This window comes from Balaenoptera borealis (assembly GCF_965194805.1).
Source record: "Balaenoptera borealis genome assembly, chromosome: 8".
NCBI lineage: Eukaryota > Metazoa > Chordata > Mammalia > Artiodactyla > Balaenopteridae > Balaenoptera > Balaenoptera borealis.
In genome coordinates this window covers 65,737,678-65,763,246 of record NC_138865.1, presented here as the reverse complement: position 1 = coordinate 65,763,246, position 25,569 = coordinate 65,737,678, and the positions used below count along the sequence as shown (strand labels likewise).

Below are 25,569 nucleotides of genomic sequence, written 5' to 3'. Positions count from 1 at the left end.
TTACAGAGCTTAAAGGAAAGAAGAGAAAATACTATGAAAATACCAAGAAAATACCATGTAGAGAAAAAGAAGCATACAAAGTCATGTCTTTAGGAGTTTGTACTCTAACTGGGAAGTTAGTATTTATGTATCAAGAAGAGGTATTAAGAAAGAAAATAGTCACATTATGTCCCCATTTTATTCTGATGAAGTATTGAGTTGTGGGATTCAGAAAATCTGAGACTTCAAGTAGTATACTAGGAGAGCCAGTTGATTAGTATATATTGTGTCTGCAGGAGAGATATTTGGGGCTTGAGTCCTCAGAGATAGGGAGCCTGATTTCATTCAGTGCTAATTTAAATTTGCTAGATTATGGGATTTGAATGGAACTAGGTATATGGTTTATGACACTGATGTTTAGTTGCTAACCTGAAATCAAGGTAATATCTGTTTTTGAGGCTTTAGTTAACTCAATACCTTAAAAAAAAGTAAATTGGCTTTTTGAATAATGTGTACACTGTACTGAGAAAAATTAATTTGTCTTTAAGCCATTCTACTTTCATCTCGTTTGATAGTAGTAGCCGACATCGTTCACAATCTGCCAGGCGCTGTGCAGGGCACTTCACACGTGTCACTTCTTGCCATCCCAGAGATAATGCATCTTCTGTCCTCTACTAGCCCCCTTTCTCAAACCAAGGAGTTGGGTTGATGCCTAAAATGAGGATGGCGAGGTTGAGATTAGAGGCAGAAGGTTGGCCCCCTAGTGCCCCATATCCTTCTGGATTCATCTCCTTGGATGCGGTGGATTAAACAGGTGCCAGCCAAGTATGTGATTTGTAGGATCACTTTTAAGATACTTGAGGCTTCAGAATGATCCTGTCCCACGTAAGTTGTAGTTGACAATCACCACCAGGTGGTGGTGATTCTCTCTGGCATTTGTTTTTGTTTGGATTCTTAAAGCCAGTGGACACTTTATTCTGTATTCTTATGATCTGTTGATCAACCTACATATGAATTCTTTTTTAGCCCATCGTTAACCTCTCGGGCTTTGACCACCCTACTCTTTGATTAAGTTGGGGGGAAGAAAAGGTTCTTTGCTTCCTTCTTCATTTTGAGGAGTGAGGGGGATCCTGAGGCATCAGTCTGGACAAAAAGGTGTGTATGTAGAGAATCAGAACAAAGTTTAGTATGCTCCTACCTTGACGTATTTCATGATTATCAGGGACTTAATTTTATTGAAGCACTTTTTGAAGCTTTGGGGAATTTTTTGTTTACCATTTCTTTTGCCTTTTCCATGTTTTTTTTTTTTTTTTCCAGTGTTTATAACAGTAAACACAGTAAAAAAATTCCGTAAAAGGCTGTGTCCTAGATAAGTGTCTGGAGAAGACGGTAGAAGTCGGGAGTGAGTATTCTGGCCAGTGGTGATCCAGAATTCTAGGAGAGTAGTGGGAAGAACACCTTGGCGGTATTTGAGGGAAGCAGGTTGGCCAGCCCCTCGAGGGAACAAAGGGATAATGGGAGAATCATTTGGGCTCTGGGCACCCCCAGCATTTATAAACAACAGATTTCCTGGTTCCCCACAGCTTCTCATTCTCTCCCACACAGGGTTTACTGTGTTTTCCTCCTTCTGCAACTACCACTGAGAAGACAAGCAGTGGTTTATCTAATAAGGGGTGGTTTCCTCGCTTGAGGGATTTGCAGCCAGGTGGCCCCAGGGTTGGTGCAGCTCAGCAGTGTCATGAGGTCTCATGCTCTTCCCCTCCTTCTGTCTTATTCTCCTCCGTGGGAGGGTGTTTATTAGCAAGCTTGCCACTATAGCTGTGCTTACTCCAGACGTGTTTCTTCCAGGGAGGAAGGAGGGGGACAATGCAGGAATGTGGCTCACCCACGTCCCTCTACCTGGGAGGAAAATCTTTCCTTGAACCCTACCTGAAAAAACTTTTATATCTCATGGCCAACCCAAACCATAAGGAAGCTAGGAAAGTAAATGGCAGGTCATTTTGGGAGAGCACCTGTTATGTGCTGGGCCCTGTGCTTCAGTTAAGAAAGTAAACAAGACATGTGTGGTCTCTGTCTGGTCGATGGATCCACATTTAGAGTCTACAGCAGCTGTTCTCAACCCTGCGGAGCTTTAAAAGCATGGACCCACCCAGACCAATAGGATAAGAATCTCTGGTGAAGGGATACAGCATTTGCATTTTAAAAATCCCCCTAGGTGAGCCTGCTGGATGCTTTGGGTTGAGAACCACTGGTCTTTAGTGAATTAAATAGGCCTTTGTTGTTTGGGTTGATGTTTTCATTTTTACATTTCAGCTAAAGGTTCACTGGCAGCTCTATCAAACAGACCAAAATAATTATAAATGCAATTTATATATAAATGTAATATATAAATTTACCACATTTAAAAATTTTCTTCTGAGAACCTAAAGCTTTCCAGTCCATATGTGACATCCATTTTTACAACTTAACTCATCACGTCAATTCAGATGATGAAGCCTAAGATTTCATAGCAGGAAGGGAGATGATCGATTTGGAAGGTTTGCGGACAACCTAAGAAAAAGGAAACATGGACCATTAAAATAAAGTCAGTTCTTCTAACACCAATAAGCTGATTTTCTTTGGGAAAATCACTTTGCCTTGCTAAGACTGTACTGTTGAAATAGTGGTCCTGTTCCTAAATTTATTCAAAAGCTGTGGTGGAAATGTCCACATGTTGGTTAGGAGGCAGCATGGCGAGGGGTAAAGAGAGCACGGTTTGTATCTAGTGGGGCTGGATTTGAATATGGGGACGACTGCTTGCTAATGATTAATCCTAGCAAGGATTCACTTGATAACTTTATGATCTGGTTGCTAATTGTTCTTACAAGTACCTCCCTCAAAAGATCTATATAATCTTTTGATTCAATGCTGTAACTTACAGAAAAAGCTAGTTATAGGAGGACTCGGGAAAACTTCTCAGGTGGGGTCTGAACCCTTGGCCTAGCCACATAGTGATTTTTCTTTCTCAGTGGAAGAGCTAAGTGTGAATTAGGACTTCTTATATAAGGCATGCCAACCAAGGTCACTGTTCCCTTTCCTTCAAGATACTTGTCCTCTGCTGATTGAACAAAAGCAGCATGTGCAGATGCCCAGTTTGAAGTTTGATGTAGGCATCTTGCCTACTTGATCATTTGCTGTGACCTCTTTGAATCAAAAGAGAGCTTTAATGGGATTTCACTGAGGTCAGTGGCTATAATTAGACTTTAATCTGTGGATCCACAGTCTATCCTCCCTCTGCTGTGAGCAAGATGATAGAAAGCGTGAATACACCTCTCTTCAGAACTGCTTGTCGGGACTGTAGCCCGGAAATTCCCACGGGGGCTGTAGCCCTGGAACACTCTCTCACCAGAGCCCCTTCTCAAGCAGAAGGTTGAAAGTAATGAGGGTAGTAGCTGAACAGGGTGTTGATATTTAAATATCAAAGGGAATAAAGAATGGGTGAAGAAACCCCTGATTAATCTCTATTACTGTTTTAACAGTTCCGCACTTCCGCAATTAGAAGAATCAGAGCGTTAGCCGATTCAAAGAGGAAAGGTGCCCCCAGTTAGGCAGACCCTAAAAAAGTCTGATATAATATAGAAGCCCAGCGCTTGGTTCTCTCCCTCTTTCAGCCATGCCCAGTATTTTAAATTTACTATGCTTTTATTCCCTACAAACTATGCCTAGTAATATTTTTTTTGCCTCTTTCCGAAACGAGGAAGGTAAAGCAAGAGTATCTTCTGGACATTCCAGATACTCTGGAGGGATGATTTCCAACATGATAGCTTAGAGCACTGATGGATTCTTTGTGGCTCTATCTGTGATATTTAGTGCTCACAGCTCATTCCATCTGGCATTATTTTTGTCTTTCATTTGTATTGATCAGCTTGCTGATCCTGCCAAGTGCTGTCCTTAAGGGAGAGCAATATCAATACGTGTATGCCTCTTGCTTATAACGCTGAGTGCAGTTTTATGATGGTGTTATGTTTCTCTTACTGTCTGATATTTTGATTTTTATCATACTTGAGTATGACCAATGAATAAGTAGCTAAGTAAGGGAAGTTTCAAATTAGTGTTGTTAAAAATATGAAGAAATAAAATCGTAATATTGGGGAACTGTCTATTTTATAATCATAAATAGCAGTATTTTGGCAGATAGGGGATGAGGATTGTATGTATATATTTTACCAATATTGCTATTACTTTATAGTCTTTTAGTAAAAGGCTAGAAAAACATTAAGGAAGAAAAATTTAGCATGCCTTGTGTTCCATGTATAATATCAAAGTTAGTTTTATAAAATTAATTATATGTTGTATCTTCCTTCAAGATGCTTCATTAGAAATATACCTCAAGTAGTTATTGAGATTCCATGATCTGCTTAGTATTGCCATCAGGATCACTCCTGACGTGACACAGGGTAGTGGAGGCGACTGACACTTTGGAGAGTAACAGACTGTCTTGAATCCCTCTCAGGCTGTGTGTAATTCTGCTGAGCTTCATTTTCCTCATATATTAGGGAGGCACTGTTGTGCATTGAAGGCGGACAAGTTCAAGGCTTGGCCAGGCTCTGACTTGAATTCTGCCTTTTCCTTTTACTAACTGTGTGATTGGAGCAAGTACTTAATTAACCTCTTTAAATACCTTTTTCCCATATGTAAAATGGAGATTATAGCCTCTTTAAGTTGTTCTGAAAAATAAATGAAATTAAATCTGTAAGGAGCCTTGCAGAGTTGTGGTGGGGACTGGATAGATGTGTGGTGGGTTAGGATTGTGTTTCTTCTGCATCTTTCTTGCAGAATTCCAGTTTGGGGAATTGACCTTGGCTCAGTGGTGGGCCTGGCTGGTCTAAGAGAATTCCCGTTTCCTTTTCCAGCGATGATGGATCAGATCAGTGGACCAATCTTGGCCAAATAGAAAGGAGGAGGAGGGTAGAATTGGTGGAGAAATAGAGGAAAACGCCAGCGTGCCCTAGGAGAGTAATGGGAGGCTCGTCTCTCTAGATGAGGACAAGGAAGCGCTGAAGTCTCCAGCCTGTGATCTTAAGGGGACCATACCTAGCTTAAAGCCCATGCTTTGGACACCAGGTTAGAGAGCTAAAAGGCTTCTGTTTAAAATCGAAGCCTGGAGAAAGCAGGCCAGTGTTTTATTTTTCATAACTCTGTCAGAAATACAAGTGTTTGTTGCTCCATCTCCAGAGTATTTCTTTCCTTACTAAAAGTGTTTTGATGGCTAATTTGAGTGCAAGCAAACAAAAACCCAACCCAATCACACAGACCCGTGTTAGAATTCTGGTTCTGTGTGTGGTACTTGTGTAACCTGCCTCTGTGAGCCATAGTTTTCCTACCTGTAAAGAGGGCTTTAACTGGTGCCTCACCAGGATGGGGGCCACAGTGGGGGCAGACACCTAGCACCATGCCTCTCTCACTGAGTACATTTTTAAAAAGCCGTTCATCATGGTCATTTCTAAGTCAGGGAACTCCCTAATACTATTTGGGGAAGACTGGTGGGGTTCAGGCCTGAGGTGCTGAGAAACAGTGGCTATGGGGATAGTATTTGCAGCATACGTGCTAACAGCAGGCTGGGCAGATGGATTGCTTTATATATTTCTACTGAATTCTCACATCCATTCACTTTTACTTTCTGCCAAAATGAGGGCAGCATTTGGAGTTCTGTGGGCCAGATTGCCAAGAGGAGGAATTTGAAGGAGCTGTTGCTTATGTGTTCAAAAACATACTGTGGCTCTTGGGCCCTCTGTTGAATTCGAAAGACCATGTGTTGTAAATTCTTGGAAAGAAAACCATCATGGACGTTGTAGATTCCTGCTAAGTTTGACTCTCATCCAGACATGGCTTTTACATACTGCATGCATATTTGAATTAAGATAAAAGAATAGGTTGTTTCCAGCAACTTTCTAAATTTTCATAAACTATATTTTTATACGGCTTAGTCATAATTTTCAGTGTTTCTTGTATTCCCAGTTCTCAGGAATGTGTATTCTGTCCTTTAATTTTAAGTATTAATTAACAAAAAATTGGACTGTTCTGATAACTATTGAAATAGCATGAAAACCTGTTTCTTTGAAAACTGAAAATTTGTTCAAACTTCAGTAGTATTCATAGTAATACTGAAGGATTTTTTTTTTTTCTTATCATATTAGTAAAGACATAAGGAAAACTCCCATTACTCTTGAGAATGTACTTGTTAGAGTGATCACTTTGCACTTCTGTTGGTGGTGGTGTAATTGGGATAAGTATCCTGAAAAGCAGGCAGGTAATATGTATCAATACCCCTCAACATCTCCATGCCCTTTGATCCATTTCTTACACTCCTAGGAAATAATTGGAAATGCAGGCAGAAGTACACTTACAAAGATGATTGTTGTAGTGCTAGTTTTATCAGCAAAAATTGAATTGTAACTACTATGTCCAATGATATGGGAATCATTGAGTAAATTATGGTGTGCCATGTACTAGAATCCTTTTAATTTTACAGAAAATTATTTGAAAGGAAATCACGATGGCTCTTAGTATTGTTACCTGTTGTTAAAGTGTATAAAAAATTAGTATATGTCCACGGCTAAAAAAATTAGACTACAGAAAAATATTTAATGGCACCCTTTCTAGCCCCTTCCTTAAAGGTAAAACCTTTTAACAACTCCTTGTATATCCTTTCAAAAATATTAGCATATGTCTCTCTCTGTCTTTTAAAAAATTTACACAAAGTTAATCAATGCTGTTCACATTGTTTTCCAGTGTCTTTAAACAGCTTTCCTTTTAATACATCTTTCATTTATGGCAAGTAAAACATTTAGAGTGTAAATATTTATTAGAAAAATCTTCTAGCTTATCCCAGCAGAGTAGGACAGGTGGTTGCCGTAGATTTTTTGTGTGGGCCATCACAGAACCACAGTAGTGCATAAGAGTTCATTGCACAGATCTCGTTAACAAATCAGGACTTTGAAAACGAATGCCTTAGTTCATTGCTCTGTTTCCCTTCACCCTCCTCCCCCGTGCAGAGCAGATGGCTAGGTGGACCTGGAGCACTTGCACGTTTCCAGCCCTGTCTTTGTTGACGGGCCCTGCCTGCACCAGCATCTCAGCTTATTCCACCACAGTTAATACTGGGAGATAGTTAATGCCATCATAGTTTCTGTTTTACTGAATGACAGCATTTCTAACCCGTGTCCTCATACTTGAAAGATTGGATTGGTTAAGTAAATTTTAATAAGTTCCTTTAGAATTGCATTTCTCTGTCCTCATAAAGGATCATCCCAGTGAATTTGGAAGACACGACAGGAAAAAGTAACTGAGTGACTTTTGTCAACAGTTATGTGATAATGGGAAATTGAAATAGGAATGGCACAAAGAGGGGATAAAACCCAGCCTGGTTGCTACGTACAGATGTAGGCAAGAAAGGATACATAAAATAAGAAAATGCCAACTGCAATAATCATAAAGGACACTCTAGATTTAAAACACGTACATGAAGTAAGACAATCAGGAAGTTATTGCCCATTGTTTCAAGAGAGCAGATGGTGCTTAAAATATCCCTTAATTTTATGTCATTCTTAAAAGCAAACAACCAAAGAGCATATACAAGCTATATTTAAAAAGTTAAGTGCAAACTTTTCTATTTTGGGGGAATGGTAGAGTAGAGCTGAAGAAGAACAAAAGTAGCATTAAATCTGCCAATAAAGATACACATTGGAGGCTGTCTTGGCAGGGGATTGGAGGCATAGATGAGGGGAAAGATAACCAAGAGAGCAGTAATCCAAACCCTGCTCAGCTCCTGTGTGAAACTCTTCTCTGTTAACATATTTGCCCTCTCATTGGCTCTAGTAAGTGACTTGATGTTTAAGTTTTGAAATGTCTAGATTATGTCTCTAAAACCACATCCATTTAGGTACATGGTCATAATTTTTAGAAAACGTGATTTCATACTTTAGTATTTCACATTTGATTAGAGAGAATTTTAGGAAGGTTTTTTGAATTTTGGTGCTGTTTACACTCAGGACCTTCTGAATTAGTGCTGGATCATAGATCCTGAAGTGTTTAGTTTGAGTAAGCATGACCAAGGCCTCTCAATAGACAAACTGCTGTTCTCAGATTTGTACACGGTTTACACTATAGCAGTGTGTCTTAAAAGGCATTTCTGTAGTGTAGTTGCCTTATGACCAATTCATGGTGCTTTTTTGCCCAGTTACTACACAGATGTATTTGTGTAGAGATGGAAGGGGTCTGTGGCACCTCAATAGAGATGGAAGGTGTCTGTGGCAAAGTTAAGTCAGTCTGTGATATACTCAGCCGCTCAGGGCTGGACTGAAAAGTGAACACAGATTCCTTTACAGTTCCCGTTTACCACTTTACTGTTTGTTCTCATCGGTGATCCTGCCTGTCAGAGCAGCCTAAGTGAAAGTGAAGACAAGGAATTGGAAGCTCAGATCCATATTTCTAGAAGTATCCACTCTTTGAGTTGTGCAGTGGAGAATCTGAAGTCCATACTCAGTTACTGAGTAACTGATGGAGCTACTTACTGGGAAAATTGGGGCGATGCAGTTCACTGTGTTTTCAAAGAAACATTTTGAGGTTGGGAAGTTTACAAACCTAGAATTTCAATAAGCACATGTAGAGTTTAGTTTTTATTAGATTGATATAATGCAGTTTGGGCTGATTTCATTCTAAGAGATCCCCCTTTCCCCCTGTTTATATTCTGCATTTACCTTTTGGAACTGATTGACATGATAGCAGATTGAATCAGACTTTATAATTCTTAGACTTTATAATCATTAAGCTTTGAAGTAAATGGTGCTTCTTATTTAAGGAAATTCCACAGGATAAAGCCAAACAGGTACCACTATGGAAGGGATTGTCTTCAGTGGATATCATGTGTTCAGCTCCTAGATGCTTATTGTCTTAATAGGGTCTGTGGACAAAGTAGTCCTCAGTGTAACAGTGGTTCTGGGCCTTCTGCTTCAATGTGTTTGTCTCTGAAGCAGAAGGCCTGGAACCACTAATCAGTGTCCACCAAATTTCTTAAGACTGGCATTCAGTTTAATTCAACGTCTGTTAATTACCTGCTGTGTAATGACCTGTGATGGACTTCTGGGAGGAGGCCCCAGTTATCCTGAATACTGTGGGTGCATAGAGAGTCAGTTTGATGAGATCTTGGACCCACTTCCCTAAACCAGGCTTTCTGTCATGCATATAAGAATATTAAAAAAAATTGGGGGCTTCCCTGGTGGTGCAGTGGTTGAGAGTCTGCCTGCCGATGCAGGGAACACAGGTTCGAGCCCTGGTCTGGGAAGATCCCACATGCCGCAGAGCAACTAGGCCCATGAGCCACAATTACTGAGCCTGCGCGTCTGGAGGCTGTGCTCCGCAACATGAGAGGCCGCTACAGTGAGAGGCCCACGCACCGCGATGAAGAGTGGCCCCCACTTGTCGCAACTAGAGAAAGCCCTCGCACAGAAACGAAGACCCAACACAGCCATAAACAGATAAATAAATAAATAAATACATAATTGGAAAGAAAATAAAAAGGAATATTATCAAATATATAATTTTACATTTTGCTTATATTTTTATTGTTTTTGAATATTTTCTCATGCCACTTCAGCATTCTCAAAAATACTATTTAAAATAGCTGAGGGGGGCTTCCCTGGTGGCGCAGTGGTTGAGAATCTGCCTGCCAATGCAGGGGACATGGGTTCAAGCCCTGGTCTGGGAAGATCCCACATGCCACGGAGCAACTGGGCCCGTGAGCCACAATTACTGAGCCTGCGCGTCTGGAGCCTGTGCTCCGCAACAAGAGAGGCCGCGATAGTGAGAGGCCCGCGCACCACGATGAAGAGTGGTCCCTGCTTGCCACAACTGGAGAGAGCCCTCGCACAGAAACGAAGACCCAACACAGCCATGAATAAATAAATTAATAAAATAGCTGAGGGGCTTCCCTGGTGGCACAGTGGTTAAGAATCCGCCTGCCAGTGCAGGGGACATGGGGTCGAGCCCTGGCCCGAGAAGATCCCACATGCCGCAGAGCAACAAAGCCCGTGCGCCACAACTACTGAGCCCGCGTGCCACAACTACTGAAGCCCGCGCGCGTAGAGCCCGTGCTGCACAACAAGAGAAGCCACCACAATGAGAAGCCCGTGCACCTCAACAAAGAGTAGCCCCTGCTTGCCGCAACTAGAGAAAGCCTGTGTGCAGCAACGAAGACCCAACACAGCCAAAAATAAATAAAATAAATAAATTTATTTAAAAAAATAGCTGAGTATTTTATCCTATGAATGTACCCTAATTTAACCATTTACCTATTGTTATGGAGTTTGGTTATTTACAAATTTCAGTATTACAGATTACACACTGTAGTAAAGAGCTTTATGAATTCATTACTGTCCAACTCTCTTTTTTCTCAAGAGATATAATTTTAGAAGGGTAATTTTTTTTTTCTGTTTAAGGATTCTTTTTTTTTTTTAACATCTTTATTGGAGTATAATTGCTTTACTATGGTGTGTTAGTTTCTACTTTATAACAAAGTGAATCAGCTATACGTATACATATATCCCCATATCTCCTCCCTCTTGCGTCTCCCTCCCGCCCTCCCTATCCCACCCCTCTAGGTGGTCACAACGCACCAAGCTGATCTCCCTGTGCTATGTGGCTGCTTCCCACTAGCTATCTGTTTTACATTTGGTAGTATATTAAGTCCCTGCCAGTCTCTCACTTCATCCCAGCTTCCCCTTCCCCTTCTCCTTCCCCGTGTCCTCAAGTCCATTCTCTATGACTGCGTCTTTATTACTACCCTGCCCCTAGGTTCTTCATAACAATTTTTTTTTTTTTTAAGATGCCACATATATATGTTAGCATACGGTATTTGTTTTTCTCTTTCTGACTTAGTTCACTCTGTACGACAGACTCTAGGTCCATCCACCTCACTACAAATAACTCAATTTCATTTCTTTTTATGGCTGAGTAATATAGAAGGGTAATTATTGAATCAAATAGTTTTTGGATACAGGTTGTCAGATTGTTTCCAGAATTTTTACTCACAGGTCACAAAAAAATTATCTTTTGCCAACACTGAGATTGTTATTAAAATAATTTTCCTTTTTTAAAGAAAAAGCATAATTGTATTTTTTTTGAATTTTATTTTATTTTACGTTTTTATACAGCAGGTTCTTATTAGTTATTATACATATTGGTGTATATATGTCAATCCATAATCTTGTTTTTTATTTTCATTTTAAAAATTACTAAGGAACTTGAATAATTTTAATTGCTTATATTTTCTATTCATATTTTAATATTCAAAATATTATTATGAATATTATTATGAATTAAGGATAAGAACCTTTGGCTTTATTTTCCACAAACATTATTCCCAGTTTGTTTGCTTTTAAATTGTATTGGAGTATATTTTGTGTTTTTATTTACAGGAGTCAGTGTTTGCTTATGGCCCAAGGATTGAGCCTGTGTTCCTTTTTTCCTCTTAGCTGCCACTATACACCCACCTGGACCTTCTTTTTTCCAAATATTGACAGTGGAATGGGCGTAGCCTTCCTAATTCCCACTCTGTTCCTGCAGCAAATTGTAGATGTCATTTGTATTAAGATTTGTACTGCTAGTAACTGCAGGGCAACAGAGGATTGAGAGTCACACTTTGTGGGAGTCTCAGAGGTTTTAGGTCAGATTATGTCCTATCTACCTCATAGGGATAAGGATGTCTTTCCCCTGGTTCCTCTGTCTGTGCAGTTGAATAAGGAGGTCTTTACTGTTTCCAGGTTCTTGACCTACATTTTTCAGCTCCACTGCCCAGTTTTTACCCTCTTATGCTTCAGCTTTGCTTTATTGTGCTCTTTTCCCTAAACAGGTTTACACTGCATACGTTATTGATTACATGTGGAAAGATGTCTTGAAAAAGCTTGCAGAAATTCTAACATCCTTCGAAGTTCAGCTTAGTACCCCTTCTCTCCCATGAAGCCTTTCTTGGGGCAGCTATATTCTTTTAATTGTGTCCTTGCTTATCTCTCTTCCCTGGACCTACCTCTGTTAAATAGATGCTTTTTATTGGATTCATCTTCGCAGAGCAGGACATGTTATCTTGTCTCAAGGGGTCAAGAGAAAGTGTTTCTCTGCTTGCCATTCCCAGATGCAATGACTATGAAACCAAACCTAGTCCAAACACAGTGATCTTGATTTGAGGTAAACGCTGGGAAAGCAATCAGTGAGGAAATTACAGTCTTGGGGAAACAGAAATAGGACACAGAGGGAAATGGGTATTCAACACAGTCAAGACACAACTGTAGATTGAACGTTCATTCATTCACTAAGCTATACATTTAACAGAGGATGATAAACTCTTTGGGACTGGGCAGTTTGCAAGGGGGGAAAAACTTGATAAAGATCAGTTCCAATCTAGATGTGTGGTTTTTACAAAGCCTGTGTGTAGAGATGTGCAGACAGTAGAGTAAGTGCTTCTGTAAATTTAATAGGAAGGAGCCTAATGACAGCTTGGGTGTTTGTGACTGTGCTGTTCATTAATAAACCTTCAGAGTAAATTTATAACTAAGTGAAAGGAGGACAAAGCTAGCCTATTTTATGGCATTTGTATGTTATGGTTTAAGCCCCACAGCAGAACTAATCACTGGAGTTGTATGGATTACTGAACAAAGATGAGGAACTTTGAACTCCAAGGAAAGGTGCTATTTATAGAGTTAATTGTATTTTCAGTTGGGGATTTTAGCTGTGGCTTAAAACAAGCCATATATTGAGGAAAGATCAATGGGATGCTATATGGTTGCAAAAGAATGTCATTCTTAGGGTTACATGCTTATTATTTTTATGAGACTTTGATAGTTCTTTACTATAAGGAGAATATTTTTGAATAGTAAAAAACATATGAATACTCAAATATATGATATGTGTTTTCCTTCTGTATAGGTACAGCTTTTGGTTTTTAAAGATTTTTCCTTGAGTCACTGAAAAAGGTTGGCATTACATGTTTTTATGTACTTAATTGTGTACAGCTATAGACTCAAGTGGGTTTTAAAATCAAGTTGCTTCTAAATGTTGGTTTGGCAAAAATAAAAACTGCCCTGCATTTCTACTGTGCAGCTGCTAAAAATAGTGGAATACATCTGTATGTACTGATACAACAAAGATCTCCAAAATATATTGTTAAGTAAAAAGCAAAAAGCTAGTTAATGTGTACTTTGTATAGTGTGAAGCTATGTTTCTAAAAACAGTCTTTAAAAAAATGTAAATAGTTAGAAAAAGAAATGAAAGGATTCATATGGTTAATTATGGTGGCCTTTGGCCAGTGGAGTGAATTTGAGGTGTGTAAAGCAGGGACCCTCACCTTTTATGCACTCTACTTCTGTGTTGTTGGAGACTTTTTTCTTTTTCTTTCTTTCTTTTTTTTTTTAAAACAAGACTGCTTTCATATATTATTTTGTGCTATTTAAAAAATATCCAATAAAATTATTTCTTACAGTTTTCAGTAGTATCTTTGTATGGAGAGCCCTAATGTCTAATGTCTAAATGTGTCTCATAGATACATGGTAGAGATATTCTGAAATCTCTCTGCTTCAGGATATTTAGCTTGTAACCAAAATTTCACTGTGAAGGAGGAGGTGATAAATATATGTGTCTATACATGCTCATAGTACTTTTTTTTTTTTTTTTTTTAAAGTGACTCAGCCCTTGCAGTGTTGTTTTGGGAGGTCACCACTCTTTTTTTAAAAAAAATTAATTTAATTAATTTATTTATTTTTGGCTGTTTTGGGTCTTTGTTGCTGTGCGTGGGCTTTCTCTAGTTGCGGCGAGTGGGGGCTACTCTTCGTTGCGGTGCACGGGCTTCTCACTGCGGTGGCTTCTCTTGTGGAGCATGGGCTCTAGGCATGTGGGCTCAGAAGTTGTGGCACGCGGGCTCAGTAGTTGTGGCTTACGGGCTCTAGAGCGCAGGCTCAGTAGTTGTGGCTCACAGGCTCTAGAGCGCAGGCTCAGTAGTTGTGGCACACGGGCTTAGTTGCTCCGCGGCATGTGGGATCTTCCCGGACCAGGGCTTGAACCCGTGTTCCCTGCATTGGCAGGCGGATTCTTAACCACTGTGCCACCAGGGAAGTCCCCCTTATAGTCCTTTTTCTTTTTTTTACGATTCCCTGGGATCACCCTTCTTTTTTTTCTTTTTATTCAAACAGAAAGTCACAAAAATTATAATCATCCTCATCAGTTCACTCAGTCCCATGTCCCCCTTATAGTACTTTTAAAACGTTTAAAACTTTATCCTATAATTACTGATTGATGTGTAATTAAGGTGACATTCCTCATTGATTGCAAAATGGAAATAAACAACATTATACACATTCAAACAATTGTTGAAAGAATTAAAGTGGAAATTTGCCTTGAAATTATTTTCAGATAGAATATGTGTTCTGTATTTGTTGTAGTAAAAAAGCCTGAAATTGCATAATGGCTTTTTCTAAGACATGTACCATGTGTGTGTTTGTCTTTCCCATATAATCCAGACTCACTAGCAGATTCTGTAAATTGTATCATGGACTATGGTGCTTAAATATTAATGTATTTTATTTTGTTCTCAAAGTGAAGATTCATGGACAGTGTGTATCATTCACCAGCAGAGGGCAGTGTCTCTTCACAATTTTTTTTTCCTGCAAAGTCCTTTGGAATGAGTGGGTTTCCCTCATAGCATTTGACCTAATTTGAGGTATAGAGATGTAGAAAATATTATTGATTATGAATTTGTAATAGATATGTTTTATATGGAAGAGAAGATGATAAAATCGATGTAACTTAATGTAGGAAGGGGTATTTATACTCTTGTTTATATTCCTTCTGGATTAGTTGTTTCTTAAAAGAAATGCTCATTTTACGTGTAGGAAGCATTTAGCTGAAAATATCATCAAATTGAATTGCTTTCTTTTGTGAAATGAAGTTATAATTCCCCCAGATCTATTGCAAGCTGTTCATGGGTTTGGTTCCTACATGTTGTATAGTTTGGCCACTGTGCAAAGGGAGAGCATGCCCCCCGCCCCCCACCAAAAAAAACACAACACACACACACACTCTCAGCACAAACATATTTATTTGGAGGAAACTTACATGCTGACAAAGTAGCAGTGTAAGTCCCCGCAGGTCCTATTCTCCCAGGGTGAGGTGGACTTGAATTGGGGAGTATTGCCGGGAAAGGGCTTCAGTGGAAGGATCCAGCCTGGACCCTGTCATGTTGTGCTCCCTTATTTACAGAGAACCAGGAGCAAAACACGTGACCAGGAACGGCAGGAGATTCCTAGGCGAGGAAGTAGTCTTCATGTGAAGAGATGACACTTAATTTAGACTGCCTGGGCTTGAATCCTGGGTTGGTTGTTTGTCGGTAGTATCATTTTGGACAAGACATGTATAATTTGGGATAATAATACCATGTCATATAGGTTACTTGTAAGAACTAAATCAGGTAATTCATATAAATTTCTGGAATAGTGACCGACACAGGGCATGTAATAAATGTCTCTTTTCTCTCATGAGGTTTTGACATTTATTAAACTTTAGAAAGCAATTTGGGATCCCCATCTTCTCAAATTGTGCCATGGCAGTGACCATCAGTGCATTTCTGTATTTTGCTTCCCAGATCTGCCCCAGGAACTGGTTGTAAGCCAGGGCTCCTTGTTCTGAAATAACACCTTTGGTGGGTGCAGATCTAATACCATGTCACTGTTGGGCAACTATCATTGAAATACATACCAGCCATGCCATGTTAACTGTCTTTCAGAATAAACTGTGAAGGTACCCAACATGGGGATGCATTCTTATCATCCGTGTTCTGAGGGATTTCAAATGGGTCAAAATATTTATTCTTTGGTTTTCATTTGGCTGTGTCCAGAACATACCAAAGGGCTGTAGTTCTAGAATAAATTTTTATCTGTCATACATCAGGGACAGAGACTATCTGGGAGAAAGGTTCAGTGTCGAGACACCTGTTCTAAAACATCCCCCCACCCCCAACTGATCCCTTTCTTTCTTTTTAAAATAAAGCAAGACGATGAAAGATTTTGAAAATACAAAACTCTACTTGAGAGTATTTATAAGTAAAAAAATGTAATTCTTTAATTTGCTGGATATGAACACCCAGAGGAAGAAGGGTTTGTTCTTAGTCCAACTCTGGCCCTACATTTGTGGAAGGATGTCCTTTATTCTGCGGCTGTGGCTAAGAGAGCAGGTGTACAAATGCAGGTGGGAGAAAGGGGACAGAAAGCTGCAAAGATCAACACTTGCCCTCTCGACGCGCTTGGTCCACACAAAAAGGCTCGAGCATGCAACAGGTTTCTTTACTTCCACAGATCATTAATCTGGATGTGTTATGACTCTCTGATCTAGCACATCCAGAGGCATTAATGCATTGGGGATAGAAATTTAATTTGATAAACTCAAGGTATTCAGCAGTGGCCATGAAAAATCACCAGAGATATAGATGGATCTTTGCCACTGTGAGATGTTTCAAAGATTTCTTCTATTAAATGCTGTTTCCAAAATGATAAAATGCTCTTCAATTTTTTTTATATAAAATAACATACCTTAAATATATATAATTTTATTAAAAAATATAAAAACGCAAATAAAAATTGAGGTAAAAGACCTTGGGTAAATTTTATAAGATGTGAAAGAGCAACATAAATCAGAATAGAGAAACAAGAAGGAACTTGAAATAAAATTAAAAATCATTTCACAAAAAAATAATTAAAACTCAAAAGTAAGTTTCCGTTTGTACTTTTTATATAGCAATCTTTGTACACCATTTAATGAAACAAGTACTTATATTGAATGAAATACGTACTTATATTTTAAAACCTTCAGTATTTTAGGGTAATTTCCATAGAGAAAAAGAGGGTGAGGTTGGAGGACAAGTGAGGGAAAATAAGTTGAGATTTCCATCTCACATCCAAACAAAATTCTGTATGGCTGAAATATTTCACATGTTAAACATTTTAGAAGAAAATTTAGGGGAATATTTATCTGATCTTTGGGTTGAGGAGGACTTTCCAAGCAGGACACCATTGCTGGATACCATGAAGGAAAAGATGGTGAGATTGGAATTACATTTTAAAAAGTCGCAAACTAAATAAACAAGTGTACTACTGGCATTACCTGAGAGATAGTGGATTAACGTCCTTAATAGGGTGCACCTCCAGTTAATCCCTCAGTGCTGCTTAATAGCAAATTAGTTGAAAAAGAAAGTCAAATATTGATATAATTTGAGGCAGAATGTGAAATTTACAGGAGTATTTAAAATAAAACTGGATAATTTAGGGAAATTTGGCACATCTGGGATGCTGCTTGGTCTTTACCTTCTGATTGCATGAGGCTACGAGCTTTTCTTCTTTGCCATTAGGTGTACTTCAGCAGGCGAGTTTGAGAGGTGGCACCACATGAAGAACCTCTCATTCTTGTCATTAGTAATTACCGTGGCTAAAATTCAGTGAGTGTTTACTCTGTGTCAGGCATAAAAGTTTACACTAACTCATCTAAGTTTAACAATTGTTATATGAGATAGGTAGTATTACTACCCCCATTTTATGGTGGGGGATATTAAAGTGCAGAGAGGCACAAATGAGGATTAAAACATGTTGGTGAAGTGCTTAAATGGAGGTAAAAAGACAAGAGGGGCGCTTTAGAAAATATCCAAGATGAAGAATCTGATAAATCAAGGGTTACATCACTTGCTAGATTTGAGGCTTTGGGTAAATTACTTATTTTCAGCTTCAAACAGCAGTATAAATATCAGTAATCCCTGAGTGCATATAACTGTATCTAATATTTCTAGTGATGACTGTGAGCCATTAAGCTAGTTAATGATTTTGATGTATCGCATACCCTGGTAAAGAAAGAAAGCAAGTATATTAGGGACGGATGGAATTAAGAGTGTCAAATAGTTGAAATTCACCCCCACCCTTCTCATGGTGTATTTCACTACCCCCATGTGCTAGATAAATCAGGCCTGTTAATAATGTTAGCAGTTTTATACAAACGTGCATATTTCAAGCAAAAGGGGGGGATTTGACTAATCTCTTGGATCTCTAAAATAACTTATTTTATCTGGAATCTTAATTAAAAATCTTTTTTTTTTTTTGGTTGTGGGGCTTTTTTGGAGATATTTGAAAGGCGTATTTATGAACCCGTATGACGTAGCTGGCCGCCTGTGGTCCTGCATAGGATGGTAGGTGCCGAGGGACGGCAGTGGCAGGGGCTGGACACGGTCCACTGAGAGGGGAAGTGCTGCGCCCGGCCCTCCCTGGGGTCTTAGTGGTGAGAGTCTTCTTCAGGGCTTCACCCCTGCTTTGGTCTGGGGGTGCGGGTTAGGTTCCTACTTTAAACGGCTGTGAAGGAGTAAGTTGGGAACCTGGTCCTGAAGTTCCTTGCCAGCCATTCCATTTCTAAGGTTTCTCCCAGCAAGTTGGGACAGACAGGCAGATGGAAGGTGGCTTTTGGGAACAGATTTCCTCCAGGTGCAGGCAGAGCCAAGGAGGGGCCTGCAAGGTGCTATCCTGAGACCTGCCAGCCCTGTTCCTCCTCCTACTGCACTCCAACTCCTCCCTTTTGGCCGTCCTGCCCCTCTTTACAGCAGGGAGCAGGGAATGGTGCTCCTCCCTCCCAGTCTGATGAACAGTATACACTGCGGGTCTCAGCTTTGCTGTCACGTCTTGCAGGCAGCATTCCTGACCCCACAAGCAGGTTAATAGGACTCATATCTGTCTTCAGGGTTATTCTGCAGGTTACATGAGAACGTGTGCCCATGGTGCTTGCCTTCCTGGCAGTGCTCCTGCAAGCTGCTCTTCTCTGAAGCAGAGTTACAGGAGCCCACAGAGCCCTGGAATTCACTGTAGAAGGGACGCAAATACCTCAGCCAAACAGGGGATCAAAACAGAAAGGCACTTTTACATATGTAAATAGAGTAGGTTGAAGGTACAGAAAACCCATGTACAAAGTTGTTCGCTTTTGTATCTGAAGGGCAATATGCTTGGACATAACCTTTTCTGTAGTGTCTGGTGAGATTCACAGCTTCGTGTGTTAACTAATTTTTGTTTTGCTGTATTCCAATGACATTTCTTTTTGTTTTACATATACCTATATATATATATAGGTATATGTATATATATTCTTTTTCAGATTCTTTCCCATTATAGGTTATTGCAAGATATTGAATATAGTTCCCTGTGCAATACAGTCGGTCCTTGTTGTTTATCTGTTTTATATATAGTAGTGTGTGTCTGTTAATCCCAGACTCCTAATTTATCTGCCCCCCACATCCCCTTTGGTAACCATAAATTTGTTTTCTATGGCTGTGCGTCTGTTTCTGTTTTGTATCATTTTTTAAGATTCCACACATAAGTGATTTCACATGATATTTACCTTTCTCTGTACTTCCAAAGACATTTCTGTTTAGATGAGGAGGGCTTTCTTTCCCCATTAACTGGCTTCTAACCAGGATAGCAGGTACCAGTGTCTTCTGAACCGTGAGCTGCTCCCGGAGGTGCGTGTGTGCTCCCTATGAGTTTCAATAGGATGTTTTCCCTTTCTTTTTGTACTAATTTTGCTATTGAACTTAGAAGGAAAGAATACATTTTCTCACCAACATTTCTACTGTTGATGTTTCAAGAATTGTGATATTCTATTCTTGGAGTTCTTTTCTCATATGGTAACTTTTCCATATTGTTGCAAACCAGTGGATATTTCCAGTATGTTGAGAAATTTAACAAAACGAAAGTAAACAGCAAACAGAATACTGGCTGTCTCTGTCCTTCATCTGAAAAGAAATGGGACATGAAGATTGAAATGCTTGAGATATAGCCTTAGTTCAGTAACTGACAGTTTCAGTTCTGTGTTTTCAAATAAACAAAACACCAGCACTCATACCGGGAAAAGTAAATGTTCAGATTTCTTTCTAGGTAATATAACTTGATTATATTCTTTTAAAATTAGCTGCCTAGGGATAGGAATTGAAAAATAAAAATTCCTGCACAAAAATGTTTCCCTAGTATTAAAATTTAAATGCAAGCAAATTGGTTTAAAACTTAAAAAACAGGTTTCAGTGTTCTTGAAAGCATATGGTGAAACAAACACATTTTTTGTAATGTAATGCACCATTTATGGAACCTAATGCACTGTCTTAGGCTCAAGTTTGTAAAATGGATTTTTATGAAGTATATCTTTCTTTAGTCCATGCCTTGTGCCAGCTGAGGAAGAATACATGTCACATTCAGAGTGCTTCCGCAGCGGGGTTGGGGAGAGGCAGGGAGAGGAATGCTATTTGGCACTTCCTCTTTCTGGTGTGGGGCAGTGGACTTCACCTTCCCTCCTTCTCTGGGGTGGGCTTGGCCAAGGCTCCTTAGCAGGGGAGCTATCTCAGCTCCACAGATGCCCTGACAGCCTCTCCACCTGCCTTCTTTCCTCTTCTTCCTTCTCTTCATTTATTCTGTTCTCTTCTTATCAGCAAAGCTAGCACTTGGGAAAAACTGGACAGGTTTTACTTTATTATGATAATACATATAAGCAAAATTGAAAATTCCCAGATGAGAGTTCATGCAGTTACTATTAAGCACATTATCTGTACCTGCTGTTTAGATTACGCAAGAATGGGTGTTGTTTCATCTACCTACCAGCATTTGTCTTAGGGTTTTCACATTTCTTTGAGGGGGTTAGGGGGTTGCATGGTAAAAGGGATAGAAAACAAAAGAAATTGACCTTCCTCTGAAGCAATCATGTTCAGTGCCTTCTCTTCTAACTACCACCATGATGAGGAATTGGAGATGCCTGACACTTTGAGATTGGAGGTTAAGTTCCCTTTCAATTCAAAAGAGACAGAAATGATTGTTGCAGTCTAGTCATTAAGAAGTCATTGTTCTCCTTGTACTTGGCACTTTTTATGCTATTTCACTGTCAAGATTTGATTGTTTTTAACCCTTCAGAAAGAGAACAACAATTTAGGGGAAAAATCCATTTGTCTGTCTCAAGAATAAAGAGATGTCTTGGTTTGGTTTTGCTTTCCTTGAATATTGTAGCAACCTATTTATCTTTGACTTGGACCTTATTGTAGCTTTAATCTTGATGGGTATACATTGCATCCCAAGGTATAGCTTCTGAAGAACAAGGAAAGGGCCATTTAAATGCTTTCTGTTTCCATTGTAAATGGTCCCTTAATAGAGTTAACATCAGCTTGTGGTAGTGCAAGGACTATGCTGGGTGTGAGAAGCTAAGACAGTTTTTTGGCACTTGAATATGTAAGAGGCTAGGCTTTTATCACTGATAAATGCTCTAACAAAGGTACCGGGTAATACAGGAATATAGGATGAGGAGAGATTAATTCCAACATGGCAGGGATCTGAAACTTTTTTTTTTTGAGAGGACTGATATTTGAGCTGGTGAAGATTAGATGGGATTTTGGTGGTTTGGAAGTATGTGTCTGAAAGGGAATCAGCAGCTTGAGTGAAGTCTTGGAGGCAAGAGTGGTAGGATATTTTTGACAATTGTCTCTGTGTCGTTTGAGATGTAGTACATTTAGACTGGGGGGGGGGTGGAAGCAGGCTACGAAATACCTTGAATGTTAGGTAGAGGCATTTGGACCTTTTAATTCTGTGTGATGGGGAGCCAGTGAACATTTTAGAAAAGAGTTTCAATATAAACTCTTTAGAAAACACAGTGGTGAAAATACAACAATAGGTAAGTTTGCAATTTTTTTTTTTAATGATTTCATTTTTTAAAAATAATTAATTAATTAATTTATGGCTGTGTTGGGTCTTCGTTTCTGTGCGAGGGCTTTCTCTAGTTGCGGCAAGTGGGGGCCACTCTTCATCGCGGTGCGCGAGCCTCTCATTATCGCGGCCTCTCTTGTTGCGGAGCACAGGCTCCAGACGCGCAGGCTCAGTAATTGTGGCTCACGGGCCTAGTTGCTCCGTGGCATGTGGGATCTTCTCACCCGTGTCCCCTGCCTTGGCAGGCAGATTCTCAACCACTGCGACACCAGGGAAGCCCAGTTTGCAATTTTAATAAGAGCATTTTTCTTTTTTGGCTAGTTCTTTTGACCAAATAAATTCTTTGCCATTTATTCAGCAAATATATATTAAGTTTCATATACATACAAGATAGTTTATATGTGGGAATAAAACATGAATAAACCAAATCTGGCCTAAGAAGAGCTTTTAGCAGGATGTTTCATTTTATTTCTATTTTAAGTATTGAATATTGCATACCTGTTAAGAGGATTGTGTCTTCTAAAATAAGCTTACATTTTAAAGAAATTCTGATAGCCTTTGAATATTTTCCATTTTGGTCAAGTGACTCTCAAAGCAGCAGCACGGTGTTTCCCTGTGCTTGTGTGGATGGCCAAATGATTGCAGGGAGACAGTGGGAACATCCCAGTTCCACTTATTTTTCTCTCTAAATTTTAAGAAATGATATAAATGGGGGGGTTCATATTCCATCCGTTAAAGATTATTTAGGTCATCAGGCTTTCTGTTTATTTGTTTAAATGCAAGAGCGAAGAGGGTTAGGTTAAATCATTTACACTGGTATGAATTATTTTCACTGGCAGGAATGACTTAGAGAATACAGAAGATTAGGCATAAAATGCAGGCTGTGAGAGAGATGTTCAGAAAGGCCTGAGGAAATCACTGATGGGGAAGCTCCTGCCTTGACCTTCTCTCTTCTGATAATCTTGAACCCACCCTACTCGATCAGTAATTCTTGTGGTCTTAACACATGTACTATCTTCATATTCCCAGTTTCGGGCATCCCATCCTGTGACATCCATCTCCTGCCTTTTCAGCTCATTTCCTTTGCTACCCCAACTCCAGCATGCCTGTGGACCCCAGTAGGGACTAAAATCTATTGATCCTGCTTTTCATGGTCACTCACACCCTCATGCTCTTACTTCCTTCTCTATCAGGCTTATATTCTGTTATCCATTGTTGTATACTCTCCCTTGCCTCTCTCACTGTGTCATACTCACCTGGCAAAACCCCCATCTTATTCCATCCAACTATCTCCCTGCTCTCCATGCTTGTCCCTGGGCAGCTGCTGTGGCTGGGGACAAGTATACAGCCATCCCAACTGTTCTTCCCAGATCTAAGACCTCATTTCATTCCCAGAGATCCAACCACATTCTCCTGGTCCATTGGCTCTCCTCTTCTCTCTCTTCATCCTCATTCTCTGCTAATTACCTTGCTTTTCATTTCAGTGAGAAAACAGAAATTTCCATGGATTCCCACCAGCACACCTACCTACTTACCAGGCCCAATGCCCGTATACTTTACCTCCCATTCCAGTATCCCAGATGAATTGTTTTTGCTTTTGAGGCCATTCGTGCACTTGACCCCAGGCCATCTTGCACCAACTTCTTTTTTTTCCCAATAAATTTATTTATTTATTTATTTATTGGCTGCATTGGGTCTTCGTTGCTGTGCGTGGGCTTTCTCTAGTTGCAGCAAGCAGGGGCTGCTCTTTGTTGTGGTGTGCAGGCTTCTCATTGCGGTGGCTTCTCTTGTTGCGGAGCATGGGCTCTAGGCGCACGGGCTTCAGTAGTTGTGGCACGAGGGCTCAGTAGTTGTGGTGCATGGACTTCGTTGCTCCGCGGCATATGGGATCTTCCCGGACCAGGGCTCGAACCCGTGTCCCCTGCATTGGCAGGTGGATTCTTAACCACTGTGCCACTAGGGAAGTCCCTTCCACGGTGATATTTCTATTTTAACTTCAAAGACAGTTTCATAAGGAGATTTCTCAATAAATCCCCTCATTTCTTGCTTTGTCATATCCTTTAGACTCTCAGGTGTGAATTTTCTTCCCTCTAAATTAGCCTTTTTTAGGATATTTATTTGGTAAAGCCTGTGTGATTTAACATTTGTACTCTTTACTGGGTTTGGAAGACCTCTTTTCTTCCACTTGTTGACCAAGATTACAGTTACATGTTAGCTCTTTTATTATCATAGAGCATTTGAATCAGATAGATTCTTAAACTCTTCAAAAAATTCTCCTTTAAAAAATGTTGCACTGATGTTGCATCTGACTCTCCTTTCTGATTAATGTGACTGAGAATTGGGCCAGTAATGTGGTTCATATTTGTAGTTTTTATTGAAGTGCTGTTTTCTTTGTGATGCCGAATCATTTTATACTGACCTTATGTTTTTTTTGAGTGGTTACCTTACAAATGCAGTTGAAATCTTTGTAGTCCATAACGACTGCAGTTTAAGTTTTGTGTGAATGTACATTGCTAGTGAATTATATTCTTGGGTTTATTTGAATGAGTGAATGAATGAATGAGTGATTACAGTGACAGAAGAAAGGAGGCAAATTTTAACCTTTCATTGAATTCCAAGAAACGTCTTCTTGAGTGTATGTGCTAAGGGCTATCCGGTGGCAGAACACAGAATAAGCCAAACGTAGTAGGCAAGTTCTGAGTCTTGTGGGGTTTGGTATCTGGCCTAATTGCTTATAATTAATGATCAAAGAAAAAGATGTTCATATAATCACAGCAAATGGCTCTTATCTTTGTTGTTTGTTTCAAATGCTTTCTATGTCACTGACTACGGAACCCAGAATTATCTATTTGGGGGCAGGGAATCAAAGGGGTACCGCTGTGTCTTTGAGCACGTCTGTTTTTGTCTTCATCTGTAGGAAAAGGAGAAGAGTCTGAGAAGACACTGGTGCTGCTGGCACCTCTAGCCTTTTAGGTGGGGCATGTGACTCCTTTCTTTCCTCTGATATTTGGACATTTCTTGGTAATTTTGGGGCGCATGTCTCTCTCCGGTGCCTTAGGCAAGACAGTGTTTACTTCTTACAAACCTCAGGTATGGTAATCCAGAATCTTCTTTCACACAGCTGCGGGAGGAAATGCAAGCTGAGGTTTTATACTTAAACTCAGAATCAGAACACTAGGAAGGAGGAGATGGTTAATGGTTGCATGAGCTTTTGTTTGTTTTAACTCACTGAGGGCGTGGGCTAGTTTCCTATACTGCACAGAATTTATGCCCCCAGGTCTGCTTTGCACAGGGTCTCCACCCTGCTGCTCTGTAGGCCACAACACAATCAAATTAGCCCTTTGGCTCCTGGTTGGAGGCAGGCGGTGGAAACAGGCAGGAGATTGACGGGGGTGGAGAATGCAGCCCACCCTCAGGGTTGCCTCAGGCCATCCTCCAGGGACTCTTCTGGATTCTGATCATTGCTCCCTCCTCCAGGCCTTTTAGACTGAGCTTTAGTGAAAACTTGGCTGTTAGCCGGCCCAGGGTACTACTCTGCCTGTCTTGTTTCTTATTGTTTTTTGAATTTTATTTTATTTATTTTTTTATACAGCAGGTTCTTATTAGTTATCCATTTTATACATATTAGTGTATACATGTCAATTCCAGCCTCCCAGTTCATTGCCCCCCTCCCCCCTGCCACTTTCAACCCCTTGGTGTCCATACGTTTGTTCTCTACATCTGTGTCTCTATTTCTGCCCTGCAAACAGGTTCACCTGTACCATTTTTCTAGGTTCCACATATTCCTGATGGGAGGGACTGGTGGTGGGCA

General features: G+C 39.9%; 1 protein-coding gene across 13 annotated transcripts in view; it reads left to right on the top strand.

The window, feature by feature from the left end:
• The window catches only part of KDM4C (lysine demethylase 4C), a 443,948-nt gene that overhangs the window by 151,982 nt on the left and 266,397 nt on the right, over positions 1 to 25,569 (top strand). The window contains exon 9 of one of the 13 annotated variants that reach the window (XM_082404362.1): positions 7 to 8,237. The exons of the other annotated variants lie outside the window; for them this stretch is intronic. Coding sequence (XP_082260488.1) covers positions 7 to 93 — 87 coding nt within the window. The 3' untranslated portion in view covers positions 94 to 8,237. Of the gene's footprint in view, positions 1 to 6; positions 8,238 to 25,569 lie in introns of those variants that run through there. 13 annotated transcript variants of the gene reach the window in all.